The 27,169-nt window shown below is 38.2% G+C and overlaps 1 protein-coding gene across 1 annotated transcript in view; it reads left to right on the forward strand.

Moving 5' to 3' along the window:
* AKAP11 (A-kinase anchoring protein 11) overlaps positions 1-27,169 on the forward strand; it is a 48,557-nt gene that overhangs the window by 15,560 nt on the left and 5,828 nt on the right. Inside the window, exons 3-10 of the mRNA XM_021697878.2 lie at positions 3,036-3,152; positions 6,743-6,790; positions 7,959-8,093; positions 9,742-10,006; positions 10,574-15,086; positions 19,148-19,303; positions 24,158-24,241; positions 25,010-25,056. Coding sequence (XP_021553553.1) covers positions 3,036-3,152; positions 6,743-6,790; positions 7,959-8,093; positions 9,742-10,006; positions 10,574-15,086; positions 19,148-19,303; positions 24,158-24,241; positions 25,010-25,056 — 5,365 coding nt within the window. The remainder of the gene's footprint in view (positions 1-3,035; positions 3,153-6,742; positions 6,791-7,958; positions 8,094-9,741; positions 10,007-10,573; positions 15,087-19,147; positions 19,304-24,157; positions 24,242-25,009; positions 25,057-27,169) is intronic.

Genomic DNA, 27,169 nt, shown 5'->3' on the forward strand with positions numbered 1-27,169 from the left:
GAACTGTCCATTTAAAAGTGTTTTCCATTTTCTAGTTATCAAATAATCTATGAGATGATACTTGGCTGTGTGCAAATACCTTGTTTTTTTCCCAAAAACTTTTTATCTAATATTTTTGGCATCCTTGATGACCCTTTCCTGAATCTGTTACTTCCTAGAAGCTGCAAAATGATGATTTTCCTAATGTTACCATTCATTTTACATTTATTAGCTAGAATTTTTAAAGAAAAGCCTTCTCTCATTAATCTTAAATGAACTACGGTACCTCCTATCAAGCCTGAGTAAATGCTTTTGAATTACCAATTTTCAGATTAATAATGTGGTGGAATAGGCAAGTGAATTTATTTCCATTCATTTATTCATTTGTATTGCTCTGGATTCATGGATTTTAAAAATACTATGTTTTATAATCTTTTATTTATTTATAGTTACTTATTCATTTACTTATTTAAGTAGCTCAAGGGATCTCAGATGTGGTCCCCTCTGAGCTGGTGCCTATGTCCTATTGTGTTAGGCTCTTAATTCTTTGATCGCTTCCCTGCTTTCTAGTGTAACAGATTAACCCAGTTTCACCTTCTACTTTCCCTTTCCCAGACTTGGAATTGGCTATTTCTCCAAAGAACCCCTTCTAGTATTTAGAAACCAAGTACTCTGGGTAGTAGGAGTGCCCATTGCTCCTTCGGTGTCATGAATTTATATCAATAGTTTAGGTTCAGATTTCATATTTTTTCCTTTTTTTGAGTTGTTTGTATCTCAGCCTAAAAACCTGCACTCATTAATGAAAATAGAAAATCATTTAAAATTTAGAATATTTTAAAGCCCACAGAAAAGTTGAGAAAAGAAACCAGTACAATGAACACTATACATACCCTTCACTTAGGTTCATCCTCTGTTAACATTCGCCATACCCGTTCTATCTGTGTGTGTATGCAAACACGTGTGCACATGCACACACATGCACGCACCCACACACACACTTCCCTTTTGAAACCATGTGAGAGTTGTCTGCGGACATCTCTTAAGAACATCAGCATCATTACTACCACTCAGAAAAATTGTTAATTCAGTAACATCATCTAACATGCCGTCCATATACAAATTTCCCTAATTGTCTCAGATATCTTTGTTACTTTTACCTTGCTCTTCATCTAGGATCCAATCAAGACTCACGTTTTATTTGGGTATTGTGTCTCTTTGATCTCCCCCCCAGTATCACCAGATATCTCCAACATAAAGACATGTATCCTTTATAATTGGTACAATTAATAAGTAGTCTGTAGGGTGATGCTGGCAGAGAGTGAGTATCCTGTTCCCCAGTAGCTTTTAACCCAGTGATAGGATACATCGATAATCTTTCCCTAAATTAGTAATTACATTGGGATTTACAAATGACATTTGTAAATTTTGTCATTCTGTCCATATTTGTCATCCAGCATTCTTATGTAAAGAAGTGTTGTTCCCCTATCCTTTTATCTGTCTCTTTTAATGGATTCATAGATTTAAAAAAAAATCCAGTTATAATCCATTACCACTTTTATTCTTTTGATGCCTAAATTTGGCCAGTGGGAATTCCTTCAGGTTGGCTTCTATTTTCTTTTCTTTTTTTTTTTAATTTTAATTCCAGTATAGTTAACATACAGTGTTATATTAGTTTTAGCCGTACAACACAGTGATTCAACACTTCTATACATTACTCAGTGTTCATCACAGTAAATGTGCTCTTAATCCCCTTCACCTGTTGCTGCTGTTTCTTTTGAAATGACCCAATTAGTCCCTGAGCACTTCGTTGCTTTCTGTCACAATTAAGATGTTCAACCCACATGTCATACTTTCTCTGCCTCCAGTCTGGAACCAGCCATTTTTCCAAGAGCTCTAGTTCTTTTTATTGGCAAAATAGTATTCAGAAACCAAAATCTGGGTGCATTACTACTGAGGGTCATTGCTTCTGTGATGTTTCAGTGGAAAAATGTAGTAGGACATATGTTTAACATGAGTTCATATTGATAATTCATATTCAAATTTAATACTATATTTTTTTCTTTACTGCTCTGGTTTCATATGTATCTCATCTTTTAAACCAAAGATTTCCACCAACTTCTTATTTAGCAAACATTTATTGAATTCATATAGTATGTGAGATACTGAAATCTGAGGAAACAAATTGAGTCAAATACAGTCTGTGACCTTAATAATTTGGTTTAATGGTAGGAAAGACAAATACATAGGAAAACAGTAATGGTAGTATGTTGTGATGTGGATTAGATGACCTCAGTGTGTAGATAATACAGTAGAAACTTTGATTTATTATGACTAAGGGGTGGGAAAATCTTCATAGGTCTTGGGCTGGGTAGGATTTCTACAGGGAAAGATTAGGGAGTAAGGACATTTCTAATAGAAGAGCAGATCAGTAAATCAATGAGAGGAGAATAAAGTAGAATGAAATTAATGTTCTCTTTATGTCTGACTGTAATACTCATTATTTTCTTTATGTAATGTTTTCCTCCCTCTGTTCCTTTGTGTTTGTGACCTCTCCCCCACCAAATCTGAAAACCTTCCCTCATTTTATCATATAGCTGCCTTAGGACCCCTGAAAAGCCTTAGCTCGGTTATTATCTCTTTTTTCCATCTCTCCACCTTCTTTATGAGAGTAATCACTTTTGTTAGCATGCCTTAATATAGTGTCCACATCATCTTACTCCTCATATAATTGTTGCCAGTGACTTGGAAATCAGGTATGCAGTCTCTTGGGTTTCAGTGTGGGGTAAGAGTAAGTCAACCCAGAGTGAGGGCCTCATGAGCTTCCAGTAGGTCAGATGCCTGGGTTGTGGTGTGTGTGTTTTGAGCATGTGGAATTCTACTTGATTAAGCCCTTTGTTGGTTCTTCTTCTCAGCTCAGTTGAGGGCTGTATATATCCACAGGTGCCAAATGAATATTAACTGGAGAGTTAGTGACTCTACATTTAAAAATAGAATATCTCTAGGATCTTTTACCTTGTCTTAGAATTAAATAAATTAAGAATATGTTTTATTTTCAGAGCTTCAGTGAAGATGTGTTCCAGTCTGTCAAGTCTTTATTACAGAGTGAGAAGGAACTATGCAGTATATCAGCAGAGGATTGTTTAAAGCAGGACGAACATGCCAATTTGACTGAGGTTTGACGTAATACTTTCTATATCTCTTCCTAATAAAACACAGTGTATTTTCATGCTTCTTTGTAAAGCTGCATCATCTATTTTTAAATTGCCTAAAATCTCTACATATTAATACATGTTTGAGAAGTACCTGTTTTAAATATTGGCTAACATGATTGTCTTAGTTTATTATAGTGAGCACATTTAATTCAGTGTATAGTCATTGTTGATCCCAATCACTGGACATACAGCACTGTATTAGATGATTCCTTGCTATATTCAATAATTGATTCTTTAATACTAAAATTTTCTACTCTTAAACATGAAATATATACTGTTTTCTTTATTCTTTTTTTGTGGTTTTATTAGTTTTCTTGATTATTTAAATTCAGTACTTTGATACAAAATGGAAAAATAGTGATAAATTTACCTTGAAATTAATGTGTTTACTACTCAAGATATACTTCTTGCTCACCTATTTCTTTGCTCCATCAGTGTTTCCAGTCTTTGTTTGGACTTACTACTATGAAAAGAAGTACACTTTTTCCTGCAATATAGCCATAGTCCCATCAACACATTCATGTCACCAAATAAGGGAAGTAAGGTATTAGGCTGTTCAGGCTCAAAAGTGATACGTATGTTAGTTAAAAAAATTTTTTTTTGAAACCAAGGATCTAATTAAAAAAATCTTGATTATTCTTATTTTTGGGAAGGATTTTTCTTTCATCTTCCTTGAGAAACTATATTTGAAGTAGTTCCAGAGGATGGTGAGCAGACGTTTTAGGCCTGCAGTGTTCTCTGACCTGAGCCTTTTCCTTTTGTGTCAGCTAATTTCTATGGCTCTTGACTATTATCTTCTCTCTTATCCCTTCTGCTTTACTTGAGTAAAGCTGAGCCTCTCTTAATCTCCTCAGTTGTTGCCAAGTGTGACAAGTCTGCTATGTCCTTCTGCCCTCAAACAGTTTTCCAGCCTGTATCTCTCCAGTTGCTTACGTAGTGCCTTTCCGAGTCCACATTCTTTGGTGAGGCCTTCCTCGATCAATGGGAAATATAAAACTACTGGCATCTTCAAAACTCCTTGTCAGCTTATTTTCTCTTTTGTATTCAGTGAAAGGAAACTTGAAAGAATAGAAGGAATTTCTGTCTCATTTGTGGGTGTGCATATCTCAAAGTATTTTTTCGAAGAAAGGAAGGAAGTTTGTTTTTGAGTGTCTTTGTTATTGAGTGTCTGTGATGTGCGAGGCACTTTCCTCCATGTTTTCGATTAACCCTCACAACTGTGGAAGAGGAGTTGTATCGCTCTAAGTTTTACAGATGAGGAGACTGATTGGCTCCTAGAGCCGAACAGTTTACCTAGAAACCTGGAAATTAACTGTAGTACTTTTGGGAAGTGATAACCATAATTAGAATAACGATCCTGGAGTAATGTAATATTCTGACATGTTTGTGAGTCATCAGAAAGAGATCAAAAGTATACTGAGTGTTGCTTTATATTTTAACTATGCTGCTTTCCCTTAATTCTTGAGAATTGATTTTCCATATTGCTATCATTTAAGTATTTCATATTTTTAGTCACGGTACTTGCTTAGTCGACAGTTTACCATTCTGTCTTCAGATGGAAATTTTTTCTTCCTATGATGTCAAAGACATAAAGGGAATATAAATTTTAAAAATAATACTTTTTTGGGGTTACAAAAGTAGTACATGATGCTTGTAGAAAATTAAGAAATACTGCAAGCATCAAAAAGAAAATGCTTATCAGGGACGCCTGGGTAGATCAGTCAGTTAAGCATCTGCCTTCAGCTCAGGTCATGATCCCAGGCTCCTGGGATTGAGTCCTGCATCGGGCTCCTTTCTCAGCGGGGAGCCTGCTTCTCCCTTTGCCTGCCACTCCCCCTGCTTGTGTGTGCTCGCTCGCTCTCTCTCCCTCTCTCCCTCTCTCCCTCTTTTTGACAAATAAATAAATAAAACCTTTAAAAAAAAAAAAAGAAAATGCCTATCATTAATCTTACGAATTAGGGGGAAGAAACATGAAAAAAGTAGAAAAAAATAAGATCACTTACAATTCCATCATCTAGAATTAATCTCTGCTTATCTCTTAGTGTATTGCCTTCTAGTACTATTTTTCATGCATGTTTTTAAAAATAAAGTTGAAATGGGGTGCATACCTTGTATCATTTTTTCTGTAACTTGTCCTTTTTACTTAATAATGTGACATGTTTTCATGCCATTAGATATTCTTTAGAAATTTAATTTATATAAATTTCTGCAGAGAAATCACTATATAAGGGTGTTGAAGGAAATAAGTGATAATATCACAGGAAGTCAATAAGGAGTCTTGGGGACCTACCCCGGGAAGGCCTTTCTGAGGGGATGACATTTAAGTTGGATCTTGAAGAATGAGGAGGAGCGAGTCATGTAAGCATCCAAGGACTAGAGACCCAGGTTGAGGGGGTGTTACTGCATAGCTCTTAGGCAAGAACATGCCGGGCATGTTCTAGACCCAGAAAGGGGGCCCATGTGTATGAATAAAAGTGAGGGAAGGTTGAAAGCCCCAGCTAACCCAGATCCTGGGGGCTTTGGTTAGGACATTGCAGTGGGAAGCGTGGAAGGGTTTTGACAAGGGAGTGACATGATTATTACCGAGACCAGGTGGGACGGGACCGTAGCGCAGATGAGAAGTGATGGCAGGGAGAGTGGAGAGAGGTAGATGTGTGGGAGATATGTTTGTGGAGTAGAATTGATTGAACTTGCTAATGAAGTGGATATGGGGAAGGTTGAAGAGCTGCATTATGGAACCAGATCTTTGGTGACAAACCTTTGTGATGATCTTTGGAAAAACGAATCATTTTGTCCAAGAGAGCCAGCATTTAAAAAATTTACTGATTTATTTTTCACATTAACATTCTTAGTTCATTAATCCTCTCGTGAAAAATCTGCACAAGCACCACAGATAAAGCCACTGCAGCACCTTTTCTCCTTCTGGTGTCCAGTCTCCAGCTCGCTTTTTGCCAGCACCAGCACTGGCTTTTGCAGCCCCCCTGACTCTCTTCATTCTGTTCTTGCGTTCCTTTCACTCTTTTCTTGATGTCTTTTCCTTCTTCTACAGGCCATGTCTTGCGAGTCTGTTTGGGTTCATTTTTCTTTGCATAATCCAAGGAATCATAAATCATGCTAAAGCCAGTTGTCTTGCCACTACCAAAATGGGTTCTGAATCCAAGTACAAATATGATATCTGGTGTGGTCTTGTACATTTTGGCTAGTTTTTCCTGAATTTCTGTCTTAGGTACTGTTGCCGTTCTGGGATGAAGGACATCAATGACCATCTGTTTCCCCTGAAGTAGTCGGTTGGTCATGAACTTCCTGGTCCGGATAGTTAATGTGTCGTTCATGATGGCGGCCGAGCCAAAAATGTATTTATTTTTAATCGAGGTATAATCGACATGTAACCTGTTGGTTTCAGGTGTACTACATAATGCTTCAACATTTGTATATAAGTCAGCATTTTAATGTTTTATGTGCTTTTTTCTATATCTCAGCTCTGTCAATAATCTAATTGTGATAAGACTTAAAAACTCAAATTAATGGAGCTTTATTCCTTTCTTATTCAGGTCACATTTCTAGGTTTTAATGAAGAAACAGATGCTGCTCATATACAGGTATGGTCAACTTACTGAACTGGAAAAGACCATGGGAGATTATTTGGAACAAATTTTGAGACCATGAAATTTGCCTTATTAGCCCAAAATTTACATCTTTTTTTTTTTACCTTCTTAATATTTGTGATTGCTGTGTGTTTCCTTTTGTGGCAGTAAAGTATCTCCCAAAAGAAAAAGTAATAAGCGTTTACTTCTTTATGAATAATGCCTGTCAGGTGATAATGAAAACTGCTGTGTGTCTTGATTGTGCCCTTGCCTGAAGGAAACCATTTAGACAGAAGGCACAAGAGAAGACGTACTCCTGAGAACATAAGGCTGCAGGGAGAAGTGTTCAAAGTATTTCTCTCTTAGTCTACTTCCTCTTTGAGAGTTACTGATAAAGTCATGTTTATAAAGGAAAGTACTCTAGGAGGGGTCAAAGACATTAATTCTTTCACTGGGTAAAGTATTTATATAAAGGGGGCACCTAGGTGGCTCAGTTGGTTAAGCGTCTGCCTTCCGCTCAGGTCATGATCCCAGGGTCCTGGGATCGAGACCCGCATCGGGCTCCCTGCTCGGCGGGGAGCCTGTTTCTCCCTCTCCCTCTGCTGCTTCCCCTGCTTGTGCTCTCCTGCTCTCTGTCTCTGTCAAATAAATGAATAAAATCTTTTAAAAAAAAGTATTTACATAAAAAGGACAAATGAGAAAAAAATCTGTTTTCCTTAATATCTTCATAAATTTTCAGTCAGAGTCTAATACAATACCTTGGAGAGGAAAGGCAGAAAAATAGATTTGTATTTTACAAATATAAAACTTAAGCTCCAAGAAGCACGTTCTACTTGGAAGAATCCCTATATGTGGGAAGTGTTCCATGAATAACCTGAAGACTGCAGGTTGACATTTACAGCTAAGAACTACTAAAATGCTAATTGTCATGGATGTGTGAGGTACCATGTAAAAATGCTTTAGAGTTTGATGTCCGTACTTTTAAAGGCTACAGAAATAGGTATTAAAATATTTTAGTACATTTTATTTTTGAGTTAAAAAATTGTGTATGATAAGCTACATATGTTAATTATTTTGAACTGGGAAATATATTAACCATAGACCTTGTAGTTTTGGATAAGGCCATGCACATTATAGGAATCTTAACAAAAGTGTTATTTATTGTATTACTCTTTTAAATTAGGATTTAGCGACAGTTTCTTTGGAACTTCCAGATCTTCTGAATTCACTGCACTTCTGCAGTCTAAATGAAAATGAAATTATTTGTATGAAGGATATAAGTAAATCATCAGATATAAACAGTGGTCCTCTAAATCAGGTAACTTTTATATATCATTTCTAATGTGTTTTTCAGGGCAAATTTTACAATGACATTGGATAGAGAATATTTAACTTTTAAATACTTGGATGAAGTTTCTTTTTTTTTAATGCTATCTCAAAGAAATAAGATTTGTAAGAAACATAACTCAGGAAGCTTTGAAATCTCTGAAGGCTAGAATAATTTTGACCATGGCTTTAAATTAGATTTTAAATTAATGTGAAGTTCCCTAAATGCTATGCAAGTACATATTAATTTTTTTCCTGAAAACTCATTTCTGGATTTCTTGAATTACTTCTACCTTTGTATAAACTATAAGATCTTTTACCCCTTTATGGCCAATTCCAAATTTATATAAATATTGTGTTCAGTGTTTTAGAGAACGTACTTTAACTTGTTTTCTGTCAAAAAAAATTTCATTATAAAGGTGACATCTGAAAGATGTATTCTTTATTTATAAATAAAAATGTCACCATTTCAGACAGGTAGGTAGTTTTATAACATTCGGCAACTTTAATTCTTTACTAAGTATTATTTTGTTGATAATGCATCAAAGAAAAATGCTTTGCATGTTTTATCTCCTAAAAATTAATCAGTAGGTTTAAAGTTTGGATTACTTATTCCAAGTATAAAAGACTACTGTGTTCATTATGAGGTCTACAGGTAAAAGTAGAACTGCTTTTACCTCATTTCCTTCATTATGCTCTTCATTTATATTAACTTTGATTTATTTGCTAGGATTACGAGAGGTGATCAGCTATTATATTTAATTTCTAGCTTTTTTCACTGAGTCATTTGTCAGTATTTGCATTTTTTTAAGATAATATGTATGGAAAAAACTGATGATTTATATTTTTAATCAGAGCTATAAACATTATTGTAAAATTGTAATACTAGAGAAATTTAGGTAAAAGGAGGGGAAGATTCCTTTTTTTTTTTAAATTTTATTTTATTACATTAATCACCATACATTACATCATTAGTTTTTGATGTAGTGTTCCATGATTCACTGTTTGCGTATAACACCCAGTGCTCCATTCAATACGTGCCCTCTTTAATACCCATCATCAGGCTAACCCATCCCCCCACCCCCTCCCCTCTAGAACCCTCAATTTGTTTCTCAGAGTCCATAGTCTCTCATGGTTCATCTCCCCTTCCGATTTCCCCCCCTTCATTTTTCAGGAGGGGAAGATTCTTTTATGATAGGGAAGGTGGTATGCTGCTGGAAGCTACTGGAAAATGGGATACAAAAATAGAATAGAACCTGATTCCTGCCGTAGCTCTAGCAGTTTACGGTTGGTGAGCTAGGTTAATGAACAAGGAAACTCATGGGGCTATATAATAATATAGGAAAACATAATTGCCAGAGATATGGATAGTAAGTTCTGTAACATTTCAGGAGATAGAATAGGTGGAATTTGAGTAGCGACGAGAAAAAGATTGGGAGAAAAAGTGATTGGGAAGTGAGAAATGTAGAGAAAGAATGAAAAGAATGAACAAAACCAGGGAGCCTCTCAGGATGCATGCATTTCTTTTTTTTCCCCGAGATTGTGTTATTTCTAGGCTTCACTTCCAGATAATATGCTTTGTATGTATAATATGTTTTGAAAGTAAAATTATTTTTATCTAAACTTTCATCTTTCCCAAGAGTCAGCATTCTGGAATGCTCTGTGTCATGAGAGTGTCACCTACATTACCAAGACTCAGAATTGATTTTATCTTTAGTCTCCTAAGTAAATATGCTACTGGTATAAGATATACCCTGGACACATACTTGCATCAGAAGCGCCAACTTGAGACTGCTAAGGAAGATGATGATGATACCAACCAGTCCGTGTCTTCCATAGAGGATGACTTTGTCACTGCTTTTGAGCACTTAGAGGAAGAAGAGACCTCAAAGCCATACAATGATGGTTTGTTCTTTACTAGACTTTTTCTTGAAAAAGTTTAACATTCAGTTTTAAAAGTTTTCAGGCTGAGTTCAGTTAAATTCATTTTGAAATTTGATGCGATGTAAACATCTTAACTTCTTTTTTTTTGATTGTGCAAGGAATTCATTTCCTTTTGATTTTTAAATTGTTATCTGGTTCTTAGTTTTGCTATTTCTGTTCTTATTTTGGTGGTACTGTTCAAGCACTGTTTACCTCATTACATTAAGTGGTTGGACCATGCCTGGGTTCAAATTTGAGAAGAGTTAGCTGGTGGAGGGACCATATTAGTGTTTCCTAACACATGTGACAAGAAGCTAAGCATTTCATAGACCAGGTATTCCCAGATGTGAGGTAAAATGAAATTATTTTAGTAAAAGGTATATTTGCTCTCAAGTGTGATTTGGGATGAATCTGGTAAACCACATAGTGTAGAAGACACTTACGGTGCAAATATTTCATGCTTAAAGTCTACTTATTCCCATTGATATAAATTAATTTTCAAAAGATTCTGTTCAAGAATAATTTGATCATCTTATTCTTTTCCTATAGGAATAACTATTACTGCACTAAAGAGCCAATGTGATGCTGCTTCTCAGACTTCTTCTGGTCACCATTTAGAAACCCATGATTTAAGGATTCTGGTTAGCTCTGGGAGGCAGAAGTCATTGGCTAAACCTTCAACTTCCTTAATAAATATGCTGGGACATAAAGAACTACCTTCTGTGAAAACTTCAGTCACCACATTAATTTCTGAGCCTTGGATCCAAAAGAGTTTCTACAGGTCATCTAATGCTTCAGATAAAGGTAGTGATGCACAGAAAACGTTTTTTTCTTCTTCTCCTGCCTACTCCTCTGAATCTGAATGCTCCAGTCCAAGTCCTGTTATTTTCTTGGATGAAGAGGGTTATCAGAAAAGTTTAAAAGCAAAACTTGAGTTACCTAAAATTCCTGTGATGAAAGATGATATAGAGGATTCAGACTCAGAAGTAAGTGAATTTTTTGATAGTTTTGATCAGTTTGATGAACTAGAGCAAACTTTAGAGACTTCTTGTCCATTTTCAAAAGATCCTGTCCTAGGAAAGACATCACAAAAGAAGGGACACAAACATGAAAAATCTTGCTCTGTAACCACTACTATGAATCCTCAAAAATTCAAGTTTGATCGTCCAGCTCTCCCAGCTAATGTTAGAAAGCCGACTCCTCGTAAACCAGAATCCCCTTACAGTAACCTGTGTGATGCTCCAGATTCACCTCGCCCAGTGAAGGCGTCAGGGGAAGACAGCGGTTTGTTTAGCCCTATTCGATCCTCTGCCTTTAGTCCTCTTGGAGGCTGTGCTCCTGCTGAATGTTTTTGCCAAACAGATATTGGTGGAGATAGGAGTCATGAAAATCATGATTCTATTTATTACACCTTTGAGGATTATGCCCATAGCATTTCATGTGAGGTACTGGGCTCTGTTCTTCCTGCCCAACCCACTAATGTAACCTCAAACATGAATAGTATTAAAAAGGGAGAAAATAAAACCATAGCTCTTAAGAGTGAAAGCCTTGATCAAAAAAGTAAATCTAAAAATAAATCCTTGATGATTAAAGATAGCATTCAGAAATTTGCATCAGATCTTGTGGAAAAGAGTTTTGGCAGTGCATTTAAAGACTTACAGAAAGGAATGTCTTCATGTACCAATGCACTGTGTCACTTAGCCATCAAATTGACAACCTCCGTTTTTCAGATAGCATTTAATGAACTGAGAAGGCAGTGTGCATTTTCACTGAGAGAACGTGCCATTAGCGGTCTGGCTAACTTTTTGGTGAGTGAAGCTTTAGCAAATGCTTTACAGGATTTACAGTATGTAAAGAAGCAGATATTCACAAACACAGTTGCTAGGTTTGCTGCAGATCTTGCTGAAGAGCTTGTTTTTGAAGGCATCATGGAAGTGTGTCAGTTTTCCTATCCTCCAACACCCGCATCTCCACAGTGTTGGTCGTCAGACTGTGAAGACAGAGTGGTAAAGTCCTATGCAAAAGACTTATCTGAGTCTGTAATACAGGAAGCGTTTATTGAGCTTTCGCAGGTCGATGTGACCTTCACAACCAAGGCAGCAGTGAGTGTTTCTACAGATAACATAAAGTGTGCGAGCACAGAGAATTTAGTGCCGTCGACACAGACCTCCATGTCTTCTCCTGCTTTTAACAGTCAGACCGTTACGGCGACGAGACCCATGCAGGACTATAAAAAGGAGTACACAGTACAGCAGGCCTTGTTTTGTACTTCTGGAGTTGTTACTTCTATACCAGTGCCCTTGGCAGGAAGTGCCCTTCTCCCATATCATATTTCATCTAACATACATCCGGCAAAGTCTCATCGGTCGTCTGATGATACTAATTTGAATGGTGATTCTACCCAGACACGTGTTACCACAAAAAACAGAGAAGAGGAAGTGGCGTGTCTCAGAAATATTTGTTTACCCTCAGACCACAATCCAGGTAACCAGAAAGATTTTAAACCAACAAATGAGGACATCGAAATGCAGAGCTCTTCAAAATTAACAAGCGATCCTGTGATTATTAGCAACTTTTCTGCAGCAATGGTGCATACGATTGTAAATGAAACGTTAGAGTCAATGACATCCTTCAAAGGTACAAAAACAGTTGATGAACACGCAGATTGGTTAACTACAACAGTAAAGGGAAAGCCCCTTCCTTTCCACTCTGATCAAGCAACACTGCGACAGAGTGAAGCTAGCAATAAGGACATGTTTGCTGATCAGTTATCAAAATCTATTATTAAACATTCCATAGATAAAAGCAAATCAACGATCCCAAATGTAGATAAAAATGCCGAACCCAAGGAAGGCTTGCCTGTTCCCAGACAAGAGTCACACTTGACCTTGGAAAAGTTCCCCAAATTTCTTGATGCTCAAGATCACTTAACCCACTGTTCACTTTCAGCAGGAAAGGATTGTGTTCCAGAATGTAAAGGTTCATCGGTTCACGGCTCTTCTCTAGACACACTACCACCTTGTCCGACAGCTGCAGGTCAGAAACCTGATTTGAAGGACGTTACTAAAGACAGATTTGTGAAAAAGCATAATGTGAATAATACAGCACTTGAGCCCTTGTCTTTCGGGCAAGAACATCCTTTTCCTCATTCACATACTTACCCATCCACAGTGCTTCCATGTGTAGATGGTTTGCATGTGGAAGATAAACAGAAACTTAGAGACGGAAATGTAATACCTGATACTCCTCCCTCTACTCCTCTGGTACCGTCCCAGGCTAGCTCGGAATGGGATGTCAAGAAGTTAACCAAAAAACTCAAGGGGGAATTAGCAAAAGAATTTGCACCTGCTACACCTCCCTCCACACCCCACAACTCATCTGTGGGTAGTTTGTCTGAAGAGGAACAAAATACGATAGGGAAAGAAGAGTTCATGTTGAAACTCATGCGCTCTCTTTCAGAAGAAGTTGAAAGTAGTGAAGACGAAGAGCATCCGGAAGTGGATGTGAAGCCTGAGCACTCAGGGAAGAAAGTTAAGTTTGCAGAATCATTAGCTACCCACATCATCTCTCTCGCAACAGAAATGGCAGCTTCCCACCTAGATAATAAAGTCATTCAAGAACCCAAGGCGAAAAGCCCTTGCTTAAACGCACAAAATCAAAGAAGTGTGTCACCTACCGTTTTAAATTGCTCAGAGGAAAATTTACAAACATTACGCAATTTTGCAGGTGATCTGGCCGCCGAAGTCCTTACGGAAGCTGAGAAAATAGCAAAAGTGAGAAGTTGTGTGCTTTTCAGGCAAAGAAAGAACAGTTGTTACGCTGATGGGGGCCGAGATGATAGATCAGAAGAGAAGTTGGATGGAGAGGCTGTAGCCCACTCAAGAGAACTACAGCCATGCATTCTTTCATTACCACCAAGTTCTTGTATGTCTGGTCTGACCTACAAGTATCCCAGCTGTGAAAGCGTGACAGACGAGTACGCGGGTCACATTATCCAAGTGCTAAAACAGGAGGGCGGCAATAGTGAGTTAATAATGGACCAGTATGCCAACAGACTTGCTTATCGATCTGTTAAATCAGGATTACAAGAAGCCGCTAAGACCGCCAAAGTGAAGTGCAGCTCAAAAATGTTCCCCATGCAAAGCTCACAGGTAAAAACCAAGAATGAACTGTTCAAGTTCTTAAACAAAGAACACCACCAAGAAGTAGATAAAGAACGACAAAGTAAAAGAAACGGAGGTTACCTTTGTAAAAATCAAACTTGTGAATGGACACGGGATACATATAAAAATGAGTGCTCTGAACTGTATAGTTTTTCAACCTCTCTTGCTCACAGCATAACAAGAGATGTTACAAAAGAGCTGACAGCATCTGCAGGTGGCTTGCCAAAATCCTTAACAGATTCTCGCCTTTATGAAAAGCCTGGATGTGATGAAGATACCAAGTCTCACATCGAGCCAGAATTTCTTCAGTCTCTTCAACCTTCCTCACAAAGTCACAGAATTTACCACAGTACGGACAGCTTAAATGGGTCTGCTTACGGAGAGAATGTCGTTCAAGCTATAGAGCAGTATGCTAAGAAAGTAGTGGATGACACTTTAGAGCTAAGTTTAGGATCCGCAGTTTTCCATGTGTCTGAGTCCACGAAAGCAGCCGATAGGGTCACTCATGGGCAAAAGTTGTCACCTCTTATAAGCCAAGCTTGCAGATACTGTGGCCGTAAAGAACTGCACGATTGCACTGGAAATTCATCTCTGCACGTTTCCAGACAGGATTCACTTGCTAGTAGTAAGCCAGTTTCTAATACAAAACTTAGCAATGTCTATCAGGAATCTAGAATTTTTCATCTTGATGTCCCACAAATTCATGTTGGTCTCGATAAGAAGACGGTGCTTGCTGAGAAGATAGTTGCTGAAGCTATTGAAAAAGCAGAGAGAGAGGTGAGCAATACCAGCTTGGTGGCTGATAGCGGAATTGGACAAGATGGCGTTAGCTTTGCTGAGAGCCTTACCACAGAAATAATGATGTCAGCAATGATGAATGTTGGGCGTGCAGTTAGCAGGTGAGTTTCAGATTCCCTTTGGGTCTTAATGATGAAAGGAAAAGTTAAACTTGATCATATGTGTCTTAGGTCCTATTAAGAAAGGTACAATTATTTTTAACCCCAAGTTAAAAAAAAAATTTTGCCTACTACATTTGAGTGGGGTTTCATATCCCGTATGTTACTCTCCAGCTCTGTTGTCTCATTATCCCCCCAACAGCCCTTTTGAGGGAAGGTGTTAACCATTTCCTGAACTAGAAGAGGAGGCTTAGGCAGGATAGTCATCTTGCCCCCGTTCACAGAGTAAAGCTGGATTGGTGAAAAAGCCAGAGAGTTTTAGACGGCAAGTGTAGAGTATTACCGTGATCATTAACTACTCTGAGATTAAGTTTTTTTACAGTGTTTTCTTCTTTCTCTTCACAAAGGTAAGTTTTCTTATAAAGAGCATAATTTAACCAAACTGCTGTGAGGGAAGAAAGCTTTAAAAATTCGCCAAAGATTTCTGTTACTGCCATCACTTCTTTTTTTTTTTTTTTTTTTAAAGATTTATTTATTTATGTGACAGAGACACAGCGAGAGAGGGAACACAAGCAGGGGGAGTGGGAGAGGGAGAAGCAGGCTTCCCGCCGAGCAGGGAGCCAGCCCGATGCGGGGCTCAGTCCCAGGACCCTGGGACCATGACCTGAGCTGAAGGCAGATGCCTAACGACTGAGCCACCCAGGCGCCCCTGCTGTCACTTCTCTTGATGGGTCCCTGTCTCAGGGGACAGTTCTTTCTGATGGTCTCACAGTGTCCTCTTCTTCAGTAGCTGTGCCTTGTGCTCAGTGATTCCAACACCTTAGTTAAAATTTTCACTTTTAACCGTTTTTTTTACTCCCTGGAAAGCATCAGGACCAACTTGTGTTATTAGTTTGTAGGATTTTGTTAGTCCCACTGGACAGAGAAAGTTCCTAGAGTTGAAGTGGAGTCACAGGATTCCTCAGATTTTTTTAGTAGCTTTTGTCAAAGCCGTGGCAAGGACCACCTCTCTTCTTAGCCATCTTAAAATAGGGAGATGCAGTTTGGCCAGGACCCTGGAGTCCAGTTGTGCCATGGCGTCCTCTTGTGATGTTTCCGGTGAACCAAGGGAGGTCTCTGCTGTAATCAGGTAGCCTCCTTTCTCCTAGAGCAGGGGTTGGCAAAGCATAACCCACAGGCCAAATCTGGCCTCTGCTTGTTTGTTTGTTTGTTATTGTCTGTGAGCTAAGAATGGTTTTTACATTTCCTCAGTGGTTGATAAATCAAAAGAATACTATTTTGTGACATGTGAAAATTATATGAAATTCAAATGTTAATGTTCATAAATAAAGTTATATTGGAACATAGCTGTGCTCATTCATTTATGTATTGTCTGTGGCTGCTTTTATGCTTTAACGGCAGAGTTGAGTAGTTGAAGTAGAGACGTGGCCAACAATGCCTGAGTGTTTGCTGTTTGGCCCTTTACAGTAAAAATCTGCAGACCTGCATTTTCTTTGTTCATGACTGCCTGTCAGTTCTTAATATGATGATAGACCTATAATAAGTGGTTAATAAGTACATGAATGAATAAGTGGTAGTAAACTAGGCCTTTCTACAACTGAAGCAACCTTCCGCAAACAAAATCGGCCTCGGGCTATTTTAACTGTTTCTCCCTGTGCCTCCCCCAAGGCCCTGGGAGGAAAAGAGACTCTCCCCTACATTAGAGTCTCTAAAATACCCTTCCCAGGGCCTGGCACATGCCTTTGCTATTGGTAGCTCAGTATTTTCACTTTCCCTTCTTAACTCCCTTGGGTGAGTAGGTAGGCCCCTGGAGTTACTCCTACAAGCCTGTGCTGTCCTAGTCCAACTTTTTATCAAGGCCAGTAGAATATTACTTTGTAGTTCTTTTCCCTTTTCTTAACAGTTGTGTAGAGTTCTGTAAGTGCTGATTATTAAAAGCTGGCTCTAGTTTGTACAGTGTACTGTTTCCCATTTCCTGTTTCTGAAGATAAAATGGTTTGCCTTTCAAGCTTTAGAGGGATTCGTTCAGATGGATTATTTTTAAAGGTATCATTTGGCATCCCCTTTCTTGTAAATGTTTGATTCATGAAAATAACCATAAATATTTCACAAAGCTGTAATGTACAGAAGGGTGGTATGTGGGTGGTATGTGAAGTGTCAAATGGGGAATTATATGGTAGTGTATTTTTAGCAGAGCAAACATCTAAACTATATTCTGAGCTATTATTTCTGAGCCAGAATAACCCAGCAGTCATTAAAACTCTTCTCTGGACCCCATCTACTGGGTCATTTCAACCAAAAAACGATTAGATTGCGGCACATTCCAGGAGAGAGTTAAAAATTTTAAAAAGAACAAAGTAGAGCTGTTATGGCTCAAAACTATAATGTGCTGGGGCGCCTGGGTGGCTCAATTGGTTGAGCGGCTGCCTTCGGCTCAGGTCGTGATCCTGGAGTCCTGGGATCGAGCCCCACGTCGGGCTCCCTGCTCAGTGGAGAGCCTGCTTCTCCCTCTCCCTCTGCCTGCCTCTCTGCCTACTTGTGCTCTCTCTCTCTCTCTCTCAAATAAATAAATAAAATCTTAAAAAAAAAAAAAAACTATAATGTGCCTGTCCAGTATAATTCCAGTTGCTGTATCTTAAATATAAGATGAGGATAGCCCCAGAGGGGGGTGGGGCAGTTCAGGATTTATTCTGGGCATTGGGGATACAGAAATAAGTAAAACAGTCAAAAATATGTGTTCTCTGGAGCTTATGTTACGGTAGAAGAAGACAAGTAAAATAGCCAAGTGCATCACACAGTGAGAAGTGCTTTGGAGGAAAACTGAAGCAAGGAAGGGAGGGGTGGGTGTGGGGTGTGGGGTGTGGGGGGGTAGCAGCAGGTGGGGATGGTTTGCAGTTCTGTTTTTTTTTTTTGAAGATTTTATTTATTTATTTGACAGAGACACAGCAAGAGAGGGAATTACAAGCAGGGGGAGTGGGAGAGGGAGAAGCAGGCTTCCCGCTGAGCAGGGAGCCCAATGCGGGGCTCGATCCCAAGACCCTGGGATCATGACCTGAGCCAAAAGCAGACGCTTAATGACTGAGCCACCCAGGCACCCCTGGTTTGCAGTTTTGAATAAGTAGAGAGGGGGAAAGCAACACTGATAAAATAATGTCTGAGCAAAGAGCCAAAGGTGAAGAGAGAGTAAGTCAACGTGGGAATTGGGGCAGAGGGTTCCAGGCAAAGGGGTAGGATCGTGCGTGTTGGGGAAGCCGCACAGGGGCAGGCGTGGCTGCAGTGAGAGGGCTGGGGAGAGTAATAGATGGGACACCATGGAGACTAGGAGAGGGTGTCATACCAATGAGTATGTTATAAGGATTTGGACTCTCATTCTGATTGGTGTGGAGCCGCTAGGATGTTTTGATCAGACGACTAACATTTTTCCTCTTCATCTTGAAAAACATCATTTTAAACTGCTATGTTGAGAATAAAATATAGAGGGGGCAATTACAGTAATCGAACAGTGGCCTTTCTTGTGAAAATGGAATAAAAATATAAATGTCTCTTCTTCATTGAGAAAAAGAATGAGAAGGGTTATGATCCTATGCTCAAAATCTTAAATTTGACTCTAGGCTTGTTTGACAGTACTAGAATTCTTCGAACTACTTTTTTTGTTCTTGAAGCCAGAAAGAGCTTCCTCTCAGTACAACTAAAAGTACTGTCTTACAAAGTAGGTGATAAACTTAGAAATTTGTGCTCCTTCATAGTGGTCCCAGTTGAAACTATGAATTGCTTTAAAGAGAATTTAGATAAATAGAGCACTTGGGGTGGATAATAGATATAGCTCAGTTAACTTTGAAAATAGTATGCTCTCCTGCAAAGTCTCTTTTAGCAGACACAAAGGGTTGGATGGGCCAGTGGTGTGGCTGTGAATATCGATTGTTTTTGTCATCTTTATCATCAAATTGAGAGTCTGAGAATTGGATTGAATTTTTTTTTCTTTTCGCCCTTCCTTCCTTCCTTTCCTTTCTTTCCTTCTTCCCTCCCTCCCTCCCTCCCTTCCTTTTTTTTTTTTTTTTTTTCAGTCCAAAAGAAGTAGAAGACTTTCAGTCAACTGAGTCTTTCGGCAGCCAGCAGATGAATCTCAGTATTGGTGATGACAGCACTGGTAGCTGGTCCAATTTAAGTTTTGAAGATGAACACCAGGATGAAAGTAGCAGCTTTCATCACCTAAGTGAAAGGTAACTAAAATTGTGCATGTGATTCCGTAGTTTAGGTCCTCAGACCTCGGGAGTAAATTTATACTGGGTTTTTAAAGATGATGAATTTGAAAATCTTTTATTATTTTCAGAATGTATTTTATTACCCATAATGTAGTTCTAATGGTTTTTCACATTTATTAGGTATAGTTATTAGCCAAGCTAAGTTTCTTTACGTGTGCCAGTGGTTGATAAGAAAAATACTCCATACATTTGATTTTATACCCTTAGGATTTTCCTGGACTTTTGTATCTCTCACTTTTTAAAAAAGGGTACCTTTTTTTCTTTAGAGGCTGAGAAAAAAGGCAGTGATCTGTACAAGGTATCTTTTTTTTTTTAAATTTTATTTTATTATGTTATATTAGCCACCATACAATATATCATCAGTTTTTGATGTGGTGATCCACAATTCATTGTTTGTGTATAACACCCAGTGCTCCATGCAGTACGTGCCCTCTTTAATACCTATCACCAGGCTAACCCATCCACCCACCCCCCTCCCCTCTAGAACCCTCAGTTTGTTTCTCAGAGTCCATAGTCTCTCATGGTTCATCTCTGTAAAAGGTATCTTAATGACCCTGTAATTTTCTTGTTATTAGTGAAAGTAATATCTTTTTTGGGAAGGATTCCTCACTTACCCTGCTATTCAGGAACAAAATGACCTGGAGCATTTATACTTGAATGACTGAAAATACATAAACTCCTTATAAAAATATGGTTTTGTACAGCAGGAAGCACTTACCTCATATATAACTGGTCTTAGTTTATTTTGTTTATAATAACAGTCTTTGGCATATTTTATTCTGATACACTTGTTTCTTACATTCTTTACTCTCTAAAGGCATTCCTGACTAAACTATAAAATGCCATAAGTTTTTATCCACATTAATTGATAATTGGAAATAATCAGTGCCATCCAGAGCTGAGTCTAGGGAGAGGAAAGGCTTCTTAGTTTCGGGCTGTGGAAAGGACCCTGTGAGGCTTCAGTGGAACAGAACCCTTGGAATTGACTTACCAAGAGGAGGAAGTGAGAAGACGGTGGGAGGAGGGGATGAAGGGAAGGAAATGGCTTTTCACCTGTTAGAAGACATCATCTCAGAGCATTTTGTCTGATGTTTGGATTAACCAGTAAGTATTAATATTTTCATAAAACATCTATTTTGTCATAGTTTCTTAAAATGCTGTGTGAACCACTAATACATCTTAAAATCTGGGTCCGAAAAGACAGTCTTTAAAACTGGTAGTGGGAAGTAAGGGTAATATCACAAACATCATGTGGCCCTTTCCATAACTCTACCAGGAATAGAATGTTAACACTTAAATTCTTCTCTCATCTTGGAGAAACACAGGCTTCTAGAATTTCAGTAAGGGTTGACGTTGCTGCTTAGGAAATCCTGCTGTTAAAATGGGCGAACTAGGGTTCATGGCGTGTGGCATTAAGGGGCCTGTAGCCAGTTGAACAGCTCTGTGCAGAATGTTGTCTGGTTGGATGGCTCTGTCCTTGGTTCTGTCCTCTTCAGCCTTTTATTAGTGATAGAGGATAAGTAGTGTCCCCCGCACCGCCCGCCCCCATCTGCGGTTTTGCTTTCTGTAGTTTCAGTTGCCCATGGTCAGTTAAGGTCCAGAAGCAGATGACCCTCCTTCTGACATGTTGCCAGAAGGTCACTTGTTGCCTAACACTGTGTCACTGTGCCTCTGTCATTCCCCTCACTCCATCTCATCATGTAGGCATTTTATCATCTCACATTATCACAAGGATGGTAAGTACATACAAGAAGTTATTTTTAGAGAGAGACCACATTCACATAACTTTTATTATAGTATATTGTTATAATTACTCTTTTATTATTAGTTTTTGTTGTTAAGCTCTTACTAGTGCCTAATTTATAAAGTAAACTTCATCATAGGTATGTATGTGAAGAAAAAAACATAGTATCTGTAGGGTACGGTACTACCCATGGTTTCAGGCATCCACTGCGGGCCGTGGAATGCATCCTCTGCAGATAAGAAGGGACTGCTCTGCTCATTATTTGTGAATGACTTAAAACAAAGATGAAGAGATCATCTCATTAACAGAACCAAGTTTCAAAAAGACCGAATCAGGCGGCGACTAAAAGAATTCTGTTTAACATGGGTAAATGCATTTGGTTCAGGAAATTAACTGAATTCAGGATGGAGAATAACTTGGCTTCACAGCATTTTTTCAGAAAAATACCTGTAGTTTTAATTGAACACAGAACGATTATGCTCTGTGGTTATTAAGGTTCAAGCACAGAGTAGGGCTCATCCAGGGTTGGTAGTATGCTTGTTGAACACAGAATTTCTAGAGAGATTAAGAGAGATTAAGATTCATTAGGTCGTTGGAGGTCCCAAAAATCTCAGATGATTTTAATGCAGGTGGTTCAGAGATCACACTTAAGATACATAGCTGCACATGTATAAAGAGTCTTAGCCCTTGACCCCCACTGGCTTGAGGTACACCTGCTCGAGACCTAGGAATTATGAAAAGATGGAAAATACACAGACAGGAATAGATAGGAGATAGGAAAATATTTAAAAGAAAATGATGGAAGCAGGGCAGTGTTCAAGAATGAAATAGGAATAGGAACACTGTTAAGTGAAGAAATTAAGTTGTTTTATGTCGGGTTAATGGAGGACGATTGTACCTCCCAATTTGCTTGGGACAGTCTGAATTTACTTCCCGCTGCTCTTGTGTACTTATTAATGGTGACTTCTTTCATTTCCAGAAGTATTCTGGTTAGGTGAGAAATTATACGGGCACCCTAGTTAGAGGTGACATTTTATAAATAACTGACTTGGAATCTGACCCATTTTGAGGGGCAAGAGGAAGGGGGAATGAGGTTAAATAGAGGGAGTTTGAATCTTTAGCCTTGACATTTTTCAGGCGTTATATCTTTGCATGTTCACCTAAACCTTAGGTGATGGATTTTGATGATTAATTAAAAGGACTCATTATTGTTGTTAGCATATGGGTAAGAATTTTAATTTTGTAATATTTTTCTTTGTTTAGAAAATCATTCTGTTAGTAGAGGTGAATGCAGTGTTTGAGATCCTCAATTTTTCCTTTTGGTTTGGCTCACAGGCTGTCTGTCCATTCTGTATTTCTATGTTTTCCCATCTTTGGTTTGTCTGACAGCAGGCTACATAGGCAAAACTCTGGCTGTTTTCATGGTTTTATAATAGAGCTATATTTGTTTGAACATAGGCTGAAAAGACCCTGCTCAGTTTTAACTTTTCTTTTTTTTTTTTTGAAGATTTTATTTATTTATTTGACAGAGAGGGAGACAGAGAGAGAGGGAACACAAGCAGGGGGAGTGGGAGAGGGAGAAGCAGGCTTCCCGCTGAGCAGGGAGCCCGATGCGGGGCTCGATCCCAGGACCCTGGGATCGTGACCTGAGCCAAAGGCAGACGCTTAACGACTGAGCCACCCAGGTGCCCCCAGTTTTAACTTTTCTTTTTTTTTCTTTTTTAAGATTTTATTTATTTATTTGACAGAGAGAGATACAGCGAGAGAGGAAACACAAGCAGGGGTAGTGGGAGAGGGAGAAGCAGGCTTCCAGCAGAGGAGGGAGCCCGATGCGGGGCTAGATCCCAGAACCCTGGGATCATGACCTGAGCCGAAGGCAGACGCTTAACAACTGAGCCACCCAGGCGCCCCCAGTTTTAACTTTTCTAACACAGTCTAGTTTTGTGACAGTTTGCTAGCGCAGAGTAAATATGGATATGCAAATTATTGAAATTGCTTGGAAACTCTTCAGAACTTTTAAATAATCATCCTTTTTTTTGCAACCTTGTCAACATTTACTGATGCACAGAAGATGATTTTGTGTTAATTCACTTTTTAGAACCAAAATTTTAGTTTGTGTACGTATTAATTTTTATAATTGCCTAGCGTAATGTGGGGAAGTATAAGCTGCTTATCACTGCGAACTAATGTGCTTACTAATTACTTTAATGATTAGTATTTTAAATTGCATGTTTAGGTTTTAATCTGAAAAATTATATTTAGTTTTGTTTCCGAACACAGTCGCTTTTTGTTTCTTATTGCTTTGCCGCAGTTTTAGAATATAGTTGCTTTCTTCTTTCGATTCAGTAGTTTAAGAAGGTACCTGTGTGGCATTAGTGACTGGCCCACCAGACAGGTGTATTAAGCCTCGGTTACTCAATATTCTGAAGAAAATGTATGTTATTTGCCACCTACTGAATTATACATCATGTATGAAATGAAAGTAATTGACATAATAAGAGTATTTTGAAATCAGAAAACATCTTTTCTCGAAGTAGTTAGAAGAGGTCTATTTGGGACTATGTTTCGGTGCCTGTCCTTTCATTCCTGCCCCCCCAAACCCATCAGTGTTTGCGTTGTCTAAAGAGCTGAGAGATAGTTAACCTGTGGTCTTTTTAAAACTTTATCCAAATGGAAGAGTATTGGCTTTTTACAAATTATATCCCAAGATTTGCCATAGATGTTGATTTAATCATTGAAGATTTGCCATAGATGTTGATTTAATCATTGAAACTTATTACTTCACGCATTCATTTGCTGTCCTACAAGCCATTCTGTTGTGTTCATATGTAAAATACATATAAAATGAGAATAGTTTTCCTGATCTATGGAGGACAAGTAAGAGAACTCCCAAATGTCCAAGGCCGCCCAGTTGCAGTGATGGTCTCTCAGCCTCCGCGGATGCACCACTCCGCCGGGCAGCTTCCGAACCTCCCACTTACCACCGACAGAAGCTGTTCCAAGGAAAACCAAGGTCTTCTTTACTATTCATTTTCTGGTTCAGCTCTGTTCTTTTCTTCTTCTGGCAGTAATGGTAACAGCAGTAGCTGGAGCAGTCTTGGTTTAGAAGGAGATTTGTATGAGGACAATTTATCCTTTCCAACATCAGACAGGTTGGTCCAGTCCAGAAACTTACAAACTGATGAGTCTTTCACACTAATGCATGATGTCATATTCTTAAAAGAACGTGGGTTACAGTGCCAATATGTATCAGTCTGCTTTTCTCCTATGTTTGGACATGATTCTGCTTGATAATTTACATCTAATGAGAAACTTCAATTATGCTAAGAGACGACTGACCTCTAATTGCAAAATGTGTTACATCTATGCATGTGTTGCTTTGCTTGCTATTTCTCATCCTACCAATTATTATTTCATTAAAAAGAGCTTGCTTCCTACAGGATTTCTGGTTTTTGTTGTTGTGTTGTTTTTGTATGTAATTTTATTTCACATGTAAGGAAAGTGTAGGAAAAATGTATTTTTAGTGTGTTAAAAATATGTCCTTGGCATTAGCAGATGCCACGGCATTCTATGATAATTCAAATGCTGTGTTATCCAAAACCAAATTAGTAGAATATTTTAGCTTTAAGTTATTTGAAATTAAATTTTATCATGAAATTACTTGGCGTTCTCCATCACGGTAAGGTAGAACTTCTTGGTTATTGATGACCTGTCTAGGCATCATTTACAATTCAGATTTTAACATGAAATGGTGTGAGAAGCAAAGCTTCCTTTTTTTATTGTCATCTCTTCCCTTTTTAAATGTCATATATCATATTGTAACATTCATTCTTTTCCACGTTTTAAGAATTAGTTTTAATACCATTGTTAATTAAAGCTTTTTTTTTTTTTTAACTGCTTCTGCTCTTTTATTCGAAAAGTGATGGGCCAGATGATAAAGATGAAGATCATGAGGATGATGGAGAAGGTAATTGACAGATTGTTTTTCAAAGTGTTTGCATGTTTTTTTGTTTAAGGTTTCCTAGAAGAGTCTTCATCTTGTGCGTTTTCATCACTGAAGCTCCAGGTTATTACAAATCAGGGTATTTACATTACAAATCAGGATATTCTTGAACTCATGTATCCAGCGGCAGGTCCTTTGTTGAACCATTTGTACCATTTGATTGCTAAACTAATGAAGTGCCCATTGGTGTAAAGATTGAACTACTTTAAAAGAATTACTCAATGATTTGAGAGGGAAATTTATGATAATCTCTCTATATGTAAGGGTTTATGTAAACATAAAACCCCCTTACATTATAAGATATAATTTATTATAATTATGGCATGTGCCCTAGTTTTTTCCTTCCAAACTAGTAACCTCTCGAATTAGTGTTTAATGTTGATGTTACATAAATTAGTAAGTAAAAATTAAAAGACATTTTAAAATCAATCCTTCCCTCTCTCAGTTCTATTCCTAAGCTCAAAAATATACATATTTGAAGAAAATATTTAATTCTTCCTTTGATGAACCTAATTCCAAATATCTAAATACTAGATACCATTGGTCACCGTGTTCTCGACCATGATTTATAATCCTTAATTCAAATATTAGAATGTCTGAGTGAATGTAGAAACTTTCCATATTGAAGCTGAATTTTCATTGTATTTAGATGGCTTATTCTTTTATTATGTAAATACCAATAATGTCTTCTATAGAGTGGCACCTAAAAATATTCATACTGTTTGAGATACTTGTTTTTGAGCTAGTCTTTTTATTTTTCATTTCTTTAGAAGTGGGCAAACTGAGAAAATTGCCCAAATGAATTTCTTGAAATGTACTTTACAACACCTGAGTGTCCGATTAGTTTTATCGCCAATTATGCCTTTCTTATTTAGGGAAATCATGTACTGGTTTCTGAGTTAAAATCCTCAGACTTAAGGTGATTATTTTTTAGTCCCAGTGCTTCTGCTAACTAGACATTCTTTTTTTTTTTTTTTAAGTAAACATTCTTCATATAGGACTTATAGAAGTTTTGTCATCAGATATGAAGTAGGGGTAGGGCAATATTCTTAGAGGGACAGATAGGCTAGGTAATATTTGCTTTCTTTTTGTTGACTAAAACAGTGTTGACTTTGTCTAGGCAAGTTGTGTCCCTTTTCCCAAATAATGCCTGTGAGCAAAGTTGTTCCAAAGTCTGTACATGGTGCAAATGCATGTGGTGAGTATTTTCCTCAGTGAATTAGTCATTACTTAACTGACTTTATTACTGAGGGACAATTAAGAGAAAAGAAGATATAAGTTAATATAAATATGAAATTGATTTTAAAAAATATACTTTTGGCACTAGCAGACTCTTTAGGATTTCTTTTGTGGGTAGATAGAAATTTACTATATGTAAATACATGTCACTACTCAGCTTTTGAGATCATAGTCATCTCTCATTATATAGAAAATTGTGGCCAGCTTTGAAATTTGTTAAATTAGGAATTGGTAAAGTAGGACAGATTGATACGGGTTTATAGAAAGATTCAAAATTACGGAAATCCTGAGGCAACAAACCTCATTTTGTTGTATTTTTAGTTGCAGGAGGTCAGCCACTTGCCTTTTCCCTGGTGTTGAGTGACCTCTCCTTGGCCAGGCAGCCAGGAGCCCCATAACTGAGAAAGCCAATAATACAGAGAAGTCACGGGTGACTTGGCTTCCAACCCCATGACCTCTGCAGGATTTACAAAATGGCCCAGAGACCATGTCTGGTTTCACAGTGCACCAGACCCATTTTTGATTGAGAGTGGAGGGAGAGGAGGGAAAAGGCAGTACGTTTATCTGAAGAGAATGACGTGGATCCGTTTTTTTTTAAGTGAAAAAATTAGGGACCAACCCACATCCTAAAAATGATTAGTAGTGGTCTAGAATGCCCTGCAACCTGTAAAAAAGAATCAGGGACATTGACCAAGAAATTTCCGTGACGGGTACGAAGTGGCGTGATGTCTGCCAGCAGGCCGGCTGCTCACCTCTTACGTGGGAGGCCCCTTGTCTCAGCACTGCCTTTTGCTCGGCAGTCACTAAGCAGGAGTGTTAGACACATGGTATCGGTCTA

Source organism: Neomonachus schauinslandi, chromosome 3 (genome assembly GCF_002201575.2).
Source record: "Neomonachus schauinslandi chromosome 3, ASM220157v2, whole genome shotgun sequence".
Lineage (NCBI taxonomy): Eukaryota > Metazoa > Chordata > Mammalia > Carnivora > Phocidae > Neomonachus > Neomonachus schauinslandi.